Consider the following 10,004-nt stretch of genomic DNA (forward strand, 5'->3'; position numbering starts at 1 on the left):
TGACACAGTGTTGACTGAAATGGGGAGGGGGGGAAGGGGAGTTGATTGATGTCAAAAAGTCCATCAATTGGACGGCCTCGATTTGACGGCATGTGATTCCAAACAGCAAACCGGGGCATGACCCTCATTCATCGCCCGCCGCTGAATCGACAAGGGTGGGGCCCCGCACCCCAACCCCCCACCCTTCACCGCAAAATTGATGGCGATCGAACGGTGATGACGATGTCGAGGATGGAAAAGTTTGATATTTTCAAACACAGTTTTGCTTTTCCCGGTACACTGCACACATGTTTCGAAATAGTTTTTGCTCTTTGTTTGGTCGGAAGTTTCAAAATAGTTTACTAAAGCGTATTGATGAAAAACATATATATATATATATATACAGGGGTGTCTGAAATAATCTACTTAAGAAAAAAATTTCGGACCGCATACACTTTTTATTTTTATTTTACCTAAAAATAATTTAATTTTTTAAGAAATTTATATATAAATATCCATACATAATATTGGCTTATATAATATAAATTTTTTTTTTAAATTCTGACTCTTAAAGAAATGTAAAAAGGGTTGCATTTTCTTTTCTTTCGCCAAAATAAGCACATATATATAATGAAAAATAAGTTATTGCACTGTAAATTTTTAATTCTTTATTTACTGCTTAATAAGAGCGTGGAATGGACTCCTCGGCAAAATCGATAATTCATTTGTACTGCTTTTGAAATGTTAAAATAGTACTTTACTACTCAAACTCACGGCAGCTTTTGCCGTGGATTTATTTTTGTTGATTGTTAAATAGCAAAATAAAGAAACGTTAATGTACTCAATATACTAGTTTCTCTTGCATAACTAATGTTCAAAAAATTAATTTTTTTTGTTAAGAATGTTTAATTGGAATCTGGAGCTGTTCGTTAACACGACTTACACATCTTGTAAAAAATTTTAAAGGGTTAATACCACAAAAAACCCTAAATCAGTCTATATTTGTGACAATTTTACTTCTGTCAATTTCCGTTAAATTTTACCGTCAAATTTCTGAGTTTGATAATACGTGACACTTGATGGGAGTACCAGTTTGGGGTTTTAACAGAAATGTACTGGGTTTGTGATTTTTTGTGGTATTAATCCAATGTAATGAATGATAAATTTATCACGCGTGTACCAGTTTTGGGTTTTTTACGGTCAAAAATTTAGTTTTTGGTAAAATTGTCATAGATTTATCTGTTTTGAATATTTTATAATCAATAAATTAGTTTGAAGTAAATTTATCTCGAATGTGTCAGTTTTGGATTTTTTGTGGTATTATCCATTTTTGAAAATGTATATAGTTCTAAATTCTTGGGAATGCCTCCATACTAAAATGATGAGCGACCTTCAATAATTTAATTACGGTACCAATCAAAGGGTCTTGTCCTACACGTCTGTAATTTTTCTCTTGCACGCTTCGTCTGTTTTGGGAATTAGCGATACGCATTTTTCTCACGGCAGCGACAGAGCGAGAGTTTTGGTCGGTGCAGGACGCCAACCCCCCCCGTGTGGTCATTTCCAGGGGCGAAGCGTGAGGGCAGGCCCATCGGACGGCCGGTGCTCCTGCCCTAACCGCCGTACACGTGGCGCGGATCCCCGCCCTTCGAAGCTTTCGGGAATCGGAGGGACGAGATCGGGCGACGAGGGGGGCGCGCCTGTCGCGTCCGAGGGCCGCAACGCCGGTGGGGCCCCGAGGAGGGGAAGTGGGCCCCACCGGGAGCAACCTGAGGATAGGGGAAAGTGTCTAGTGTCTACTATAAATTCTTTTCAAGGTGGGCATTATTAAAGTGGAGGAGGGTCCACCGGTCCATTCCGTGGGGCCTAGTCCTGGAAACTTGAGAAAATTATTAAGGATCAATAGGCCTAATTCCAAAAAAAAGCACCAACTTTAATTCTGATCTGAACTTTTTTTTATCCCATAAAAAAGTACCAACTTTAGGTCGAGAGACAATTCTGGCCCGAACTTTTTTTTGTCCCGTAAAAAAGCACCAACTTTAGTCGAGGGATAATTATGGCCCCAATTTTTTTTGTCTCATTAAAAATCACCAACTTTCATCATAATCCCAAATCTAGCTCCCCGTTGACTTTCCACCATTATTTGAGAAAAAAGGTTATGGTGGTGAGCTTGGCGAATCTCGTCTATGGCATCTGTCGACGGGCGATGGTCAGCTTCAGATTACGTTTGGCCAGAGGGATTCAATCTGGAGATCTTTTTGACTTGTCAGTAAAATGAAGGAGACGAACAGTTTCTCTGTTATTCTTCAAATTGTGGCTTAGAGAATGAAATAATGAATATTGTTTTAAATCCAATCAGCAAGCCACGTGGATTTATTGTTAATGTGGAATAGTCAAGTTAGATAATCAACGGTTCTAAGTCAATGAGGGCTAGATTTAGGATTTAAGTGAAAGTTAGTGTTTTTTTACGAGACAAAAAAAAGTTGGGGCCAGAATTGTCCCTCGACCTAAAGTTAGTGCTTTTTTACGGGACAAAAAAAAGTTTGAGCGAAAATTGTCCCTTGAGCTAAAGTTGGTGCTTTTTTACGGGACAAAAAAAGTTTGGACCAAAATTGTCCCTAGACCTAAAGTTGATGCTTTTTTTTGGAATTAACCCGGATCAATGTCACAAAAAATCCTAAATCAATATACTTGTGACAAATTTAAAAAACCCCAAACTGGTACACCTATGATAATTTTATCCTCCATTAATTTATGTTAAATTTTACAATCGAATATTTAAGTTGGATGACACGCGACAGTTGATGAGTGTACTAGTTGGGTTTTACCCTCCGTTTGTCATAGGTATACTAGTTTGTAATATTTCGTGGTATTAATACAATTTAACGGAGAGTAAATTTATCACAAATATATCAATTTGACATTTTTTGTGGTCAAAAGATTAGTTTAGATTAAATTCGTCACAGATGTACCGATTTGGAGTTTGTTATGGTATTAACCTTATTATTAAAGATTATGTAGTGTTTTTATTAGAGGTCATTATCGCCGGATCCAAAGCAAAATAGTTTGGGTATTATCGGAATAGTAATTTAGTATTATCGTTATAAGTCTCGACACAAAAATCTACCATGGCAAACGAATATCTTAAAATGAACATAAATGAGAAAATTAGATTTTCAATATTTTCAATCGATTTCAAGTTTTTCCCGACCTCTTTTAGTCCAGTAACAAAAAGCACCCCGATTTTATTTAAATTCATTTGAAATATGTCCCACCGCGTCTTTCATCATCATTTGTAAGAGGAAATATTCCATTAGAATTTATCTTACTTTATATCGGCCGTTCTTTTATATGTCGACTTCTTTTTCCGAACAAAAACGAGGCATTAGGTTTCCTTTCAAAAAATATATCATGATTTGAACAAGAATTTCGTAGATGCGTGATGTCAAAAAGGGCAAAATAGTCATTAAGACATAGTCATCGGAGAGAATATAATCTCGATGTAGATTTGATATGCGATGGATGGAGATTTATTTCGATAACCTAAAAAGGTGGGGATAAATATGGAAAGAGGAGAAAGAGGTGAGCATTTCTATTATCACCTGACCATTTATTTAACAACAAATAGCAAGAATAAATACATGCTGGATGGACCGAGTGGAGACTAGTCCCCTCGTTGCCTTGTACCCCACAGCCAAAGGTTTATTACTTGAAAGACGCTTTTGGATCCTTGGTATTTGGGAAGGTTTACCTCATCAAAGACGGGTATTGCCATTTGTTATAGGTTACGATGCCTTGTTTAACGATCCTGCGGCCAGTCTGCCTGTACACCCTCGTCCCTTCTCTATTTATTTTTCTTTTTTGGAGGATGATTGGAATACCTTCTCATTTTAACATCCTGAAATCTAGGTGAAGCCTTTGATGTCTTGCTTAGGACTAACAAGAATAAATACATGTTGGATGGATCGAGTGGAGACCAGTCCCCTCATCGCCTCGTACCCCACATCGAAAACTCTTATTTTGTTTTTTTCTTTTTGCTCGCACTTTAAAATGAGCCAAAAGATACTTTTTCATCTTCCGTCGAAATTTAAAATATTATTCAAAATTTTAAAAAATTATACATGAACTATGCTGGAATCTACGTATTGGTATTCGGGTGTTGTAAGAATTTATGGAGCATCGAATTTAAATAAACTAAAGCATGCGAGTTGCAAAATTCAGATTAAGCAAACAAATGAAAAGTAGAAGTCAATACAGACATTTTTGTAAGAAGGGCGAAGGTGAAGAATTTAAGCTCCATTTGTCTCGTGAAAAATAGATGATTCGGAGTTCAACCATAAGAAATGGATGATTCGAAAAGCATCTTCTTAAACCGATCGCTTGTGTCGCCTACGAAAATAACCGAACGAAAAGTATTTCCACGGTACGCAAAAATGTTTAGACACGAGTTGTTGTTGGTGATGAAAACATTCTCCATTGACTAATCACTTCACGCAGTCACTTTTAAAGAGATATTTTTTAAATAATTAAATTTTCACGAAACGAATGAAGGGTCGATTTAGAAGGCGACGCAATCGTTTTTGAAAAGATATTTTTTAAATAATGAATTTTTCGCCGAACGAATGAAGGGTCGATACGGAATGCGTTTTTCTTTCGCCGTATATTGATTCTAACACATGGCATCACTGCATTTCATCTGGAATTTCTTGAGTTGATCTGGAGCTGAAAATGAGGAAATAATTACAAAGATAAAAGATACACTGTGGATGCTCATGCATGTCCGAATTGGAATGATTTGCCCAATTGACTTTAAGGCTTCAAAGCTAAAACATGATTCCCCCATGCTCGACCGGCTTTCGGGCGAAAGTGACTGCTTTGTCTCGTCGTCCTTTCGATGGTAATAATTGTAATATACAAATGCCCCCAAAAGAGCTATTAATTATTGAAGTACATAGATTATGAATTCCATAACACCCAACTTTTTTTTTTTTTGTGAATTTTTTTTTGTTGGGCAGGGCATGTTTGTTTGCCATTAATCAATAGCAAAAGGTGCTTTTTTTTTTAATTTTTTGATAAAATATGAAATATATTCTGAATTTTTAAAAATCACGAAAAATGTTATATTATAATTATTAGAATTAAGAAAAAAAAGTGCATTATTATTAGAATTAAGAAAAAAATTATATATCCTGAACCGCAATATATTGATTAGGTAAAAAGTAAAATATAAAAGTCAATGCGGATATTCTTCTTTTTTCTTTTTTATTTTTTTTTTGGCTAGAAAGTTCGCCTTCAATCCCTTTTACTAAAAAAAAAAACAGGTTCAAGTTACAACCATAAGCCGACCTAAACAGCTATTCTCAACCAATAATCTATGGGCAAAAAAAAAAAAGTATTGAAAAGCGTCGGTTTTCCCATACAATGAACCATTTGAAGGTTCCGTTGGTTCGAATATGCTCTTAAATATTTCAGTAACTGAATTCTCATCGATCGAATGTGAATATATTCATGGGCGCTTTCAGAACATCACACGTGAACGTCTCTTTATTTAAGAAAAGCTAAACTATATACCGTCGCCATAAAGAAAGGGAAAAACAAAACATATTTGAAGCCCTCTCTCTTCCTCTTACCATGGAAACAGTAAAATCACAAACTGGTTTCTGAAAATTTTACTTTTCATAATATTGATAATTACTGCTTCTTTATTTCGTTAAAAGCAGTGGACTGGACAAGAAGAACACGACAGACTGCTACGCAATACAATCGACGCAGCCCCTTTTTGAACGGGGGGGGAATCTGTGGTGGATTTTCTCAAAAAAAAAAACTAAGGGAGTCGGGCGTGTTGGGAACACAATCATTAAAAGGTGTTTTGTTCCGTTAATACAATATTTCTAGTGGAGGCAAAGCACTCTTCCTTTTTTCTTTTCTCTTTTCTCTTTTCTTTTTTCGCCGAACTCTTCTTGGCCTATGGCATGATTCTTCTTGTCACTTTATGGGAATTTTTTTTTTTTTTGGGTCGAGACACTTTATAGAATTATTGAGCATCTATAATTTCGGCGAGCATGTCCGGTGAGGGTGAGATTATATTCCCTGAATTGGGCATTTGAGATTGTTTTTTTTTTCCTATTCACGTGCGACTTCGCATGAATAGAATCAGGGGAACGAATTTTCGGGACGAAACTGCCTCCGCCCAATGGCCGGAAATCGGCATGCAACCCTCTCGACGTCGCCGGACGGGGGGTTTTCAGCACCGGTGATGTTCCGGGGGGTCAATTGGAACACTGTGATTTATTTTGTGGGTATTTTTAAAATAAGTCTTGCTCTAGAGGGCTTTTGAGAAAAAAAAACATGCATCCAAATAAGGGGTTTTTGGGATTTCCATTTTAGAGATTAAGGGTGAGCATGGTTCGAGTGAGTAGTTCCCACCATTCCAGAAAATTGGAAGCAGGAACCGCCCATTGATTCCATAGATCCACTCGAGAACCGGATCGCTAGTCGGGTTCGATTGCCGAGTGAGTCCATAGAACCCATCTCTATTCCCTAAAAAATTGCATTCATCAATCAATACTATGGTAATGTTAGTTTATGTGGGTACTTCTTTGCAAGGGAAAATGTAAGAATAATAAAGAAATCTGCACTAGGGTCGTGCTTGTGATTTTAGGATGAATGCTCCCATTTGGATATTTGGTTCCATCCATTGCTTATCATTTGATAGAAAATCAAATAGACTTTGAAAAACCATTTATTTTAGCTTAAATCTATCATTACAGTTTCAAATGTTATACATATTCTTGCTTCAAATATCAGATCGAGTCAACAAAAATAGAATATACACATCAATGCGCAGTAGTTGCGACTAGATGTTCTTAGAGATGCATTTGTGAGTAAGTGGCGGGGGAGAAAAATAGAGAGAGACTCACATTGAGAAAAGCAGCATCCAAGTAGGAGACAATAATCTCAATGGAGACATCCGTGAGGGAGGCGAGAAAGATTCACTTTCACCGAAAAGTGAGCTGGAATTGTTCTAAAAATAACACACACACACACCGATCGGAGCCTAGAATTGGACTAGTACTTACCAGTTCCAGTAAATTGGAATTGGGAATCGCCAATTCTGGGCCGGTCCGGTTCGATTCCGGGCGGTTCTCGGTTTGTTTGCACACCCTTACTAGAGATGATGCAAACTAACAGAGTTTATCAAGCAAACTAGAATCCATATAGTTAACGATTGAGATGACTTTAGTCCGCACTATCTAAAACATCATGGCACATATTTTTCCCACGAGACTTTGGACAAGAGGCACATATGATGTAAACCGTTTGATCTATACAAGATTTTTGAACTAAGACAGGAGTTTATCATAAAACCTAATATTTGTCCGCGCGAAGTTGTTTCAATGAAGGAATTTAAGTCGTTGCGGGATATAGGAAACAATTCAAATTCTCAGAATCCTTTTCTAGGACTAATTATATTGTTTCATCCACTGTTTTAATAAATTATAGTAATTGTATATACTGTCATATATAGCAAAGAGAGCCTCATTAATTTTAAGGGATCTCAATCATTTTTTCTTCTTCAAAATTCTCAATTTATTTCTCAAATGTTTGAGTTTTTTTATATTCTAAAACAACCTTCTTAACAGAATTTCCAATCTTTAATATGATAAATTTTTTATTTTTAAAAAATTAATTTTATCGTTATGTTCATTGGCGGCGTAAAAAATTAGTTTACGCACTGATCGCTCATTGCACCTCGGGCCCGATAGGCACTCCACTGGACCCATATCTCGTCGGGCCGACAACCCGGCCCGATAGGCGCTCCACTGGACCAATATGTTATCGGGCCGACAAGCCCGGTCCGAACTTAAATGTTAATCATCAAACCCTTTGCAAGAAAGAATCACGAAGGGTAGTTTGATCGAACGGCCAGGATTGATTCGGACTCCCCCACGCTTGCGAACCCTAGACATATATAACAGACGTTCAGCGCCGATCCTCTCTCCGAACTCTCAGTCGGCCATAACCAGAGCTTTTGGAAGGGTAGGCGCGCCGCCGCACATCGTTCCTCTCGCCTCGTGCCCCGTAAAGCTTCTTCGCCGGAGCGAAGATGAAGGTGGTCGCCGCGTACTTGCTGGCCGTCTTGGGAGGCAACACCTGCCCAACGGCCGACGATTTGAAGGACATCCTCGGATCAGGTCCTCTCTCTCAGTCTGTCTCTCGATTTAGTTCGGGTTTCCCTCTTTTGATGATGGCTCTGGATGTGGCGGTGGTGGTGGTTCAGTAGTTTTGAGGCTCTCTTGCATCGATTGACTTAGGAACCAAGTTAGCTGATGTACATGTTAAGGCGGAATAGCTGACCATTCAAACGTATGTCGGTTTGTATTCTTGATGTTGCGTTGCCTGTTACCGTGACCGGAGCGAGGGATTGTGAAAAGTTGCGTCCGCTCGCAAGTACTGATTGCTTGATGCGTATCTCTGGTCAAGGATGTTCGCACCGGGGCTTAAGATTTATGTCGAATGTACTGTGCTCGTTCTGCGCCGGCTTCGGCTGATGTGATTTTTGATTCGCTCTTCGGATGGCTCCAACAATCAGTTTAATCAATTCTGTTTGGGAATTGAAAATGCGGATTCTGCCTTTTTGATTGCTGTGTCGGGATGGTTTTTATTGTCATGGTGGATGTGGGTTACAGAAATGACCAGGAGTTGATCTGTAGTTTATGCTTTTCGTGTACTGATTTACCCTCATCATGTGTCGGGAAAAGGTTTTTAATGCTTGTTGCAACGTCGATTTGCAATTTAGTGGACCTGCTCGTATAAGTAGTTGCTGGTCATCATTCTGTGGAGTTAGTAGACTATAAGTTTCTACTAGAAAGAAATGAGAATTTTCGGTCTTTAATGGAGTCGAGTGAGATGAAGGAGTTCTTGGTGGACAATAAGTTTCTAAGTGTACGTTTGTTTCGCGGAAAATGAATGATTGCTCGCAGCGCTTACAAGAATAAAACGACCAAAAGTATTTTTATTGTCCACGAAAATATTTAGACATAGTTTGTTGTCGATAACGAAAGTATTTCTCATTGACTAATTATTTCAAGAGATATAAGTAACCATTTGTAGGAAAATGTTTTCCTAATGATTCGTTTTTTGAGAAATAAACGGAGCCTGAGATGTTCCTAGAATTATGGCCCTCTCGAGGGAGTGCAGTTCGCTGATTTACTGAAGGATCGCCTTGTGATTTTGACAGTTGGAGCTGAGGCCGATGATGACAGGATAGAGTTGCTCTTGTCCGAAGTCAAGGGAAAAGACATCACTGAGCTGATTGCTGCCGGAAGGGAAAAGTTGGCCTCCGTGCCCTCCGGTGGCGGTGGTGGTGCTGTGGCCGTGGCTGCAGCTCCAGCGGGCGGTGCTGGTGGTGGCGCTGCTCCGGCTGCCGAGGCCAAGAAGGAGGAGAAGGTCGAGGAGAAGGAAGAGTCCGACGATGTAAGCGCCATCCCTCGGCTCTCTGGTCTTTTCAGCATTTGTTTTGTGCGGACGACTTCGTCTTTCAGTTTCTGTTTAATTCAACCTAACCCGGACCCTCGCCATTGCTGCAGGATATGGGCTTCAGTCTCTTCGACTAAGGCAACGGATGCCGATTTTTGCTTACAAAAGGAGTGTCGTGGATATAGTCGCAATTGTGTGGTCTCTCCCAAGTCTCTAATAGTTGGCAGTTGTTCTTGGTTTTGTTACCGTTGGGACTCCTTGAAGTATTTTTTTCGCTTACCTAATGAGATGTTTTCGGATGCGGGATTAATTTTTTCCCTGAGATTCTTCTGTTTAGGATTCCCTCTTGATTATATGGGGCTTGTCCTGATTCGGTTCGGTTTTTACATTGCGCGGCGCTGCAAAGACTACAACGCTAGTCGTGCGACCCGGGGTTTTCGAACCTGTGACGACCGCAGCGGGTTCTCTGATCATTAATCTGATCAGAGGTGATTTCAAGATATAGGATCATGTCCTGTTCAGTGTGATGCTCAAATCGCGGAATT

General features: G+C 39.0%; 1 protein-coding gene across 1 annotated transcript; it reads left to right on the forward strand.

Moving 5' to 3' along the window:
* The first annotated feature begins 7,972 nt into the window (after positions 1-7,972).
* On the forward strand, positions 7,973-9,775 carry LOC115676249 (60S acidic ribosomal protein P2-1-like). Its single transcript, XM_030599126.2, has 3 exons — positions 7,973-8,174; positions 9,221-9,456; positions 9,570-9,775. The coding sequence occupies exons 1-3, from the start codon at positions 8,087-8,089 to the stop codon at positions 9,594-9,596; spliced, it is 351 nt and encodes a 116-aa protein (XP_030454986.1). The 5' UTR covers positions 7,973-8,086; the 3' UTR covers positions 9,597-9,775.
* The last annotated feature ends 229 nt before the right edge of the window (positions 9,776-10,004 follow it).

The sequence above is a fragment of the Syzygium oleosum genome, unplaced genomic scaffold (assembly GCF_021117445.2).
Source record: "Syzygium oleosum isolate NSW1041296 unplaced genomic scaffold, Sole_v2.1 Sole_v2.01, whole genome shotgun sequence".
NCBI classification, from domain to species: domain Eukaryota; kingdom Viridiplantae; phylum Streptophyta; class Magnoliopsida; order Myrtales; family Myrtaceae; genus Syzygium; species Syzygium oleosum.

What these genes read in the sequence shown, in the direction of transcription:
- LOC115676249 (XM_030599126.2), top strand. Translation starts at nt 8,087, where the DNA reads ATGAAGGTGGTCGCCGCGTACTTGCTGGCCGTCTTGGGAGGCAACACC. An exon ending in GAAGGACATCCTCGGATCAG is followed by an intron (nt 8,175 to 9,220) that starts GTCCTCTCTCTC and finishes TGATTTTGACAG; the next exon opens with TTGGAGCTGAGGCCGATGAT. An exon ending in AGAAGGAAGAGTCCGACGAT is followed by an intron (nt 9,457 to 9,569) that starts GTAAGCGCCATC and finishes CCATTGCTGCAG; the next exon opens with GATATGGGCTTCAGTCTCTT.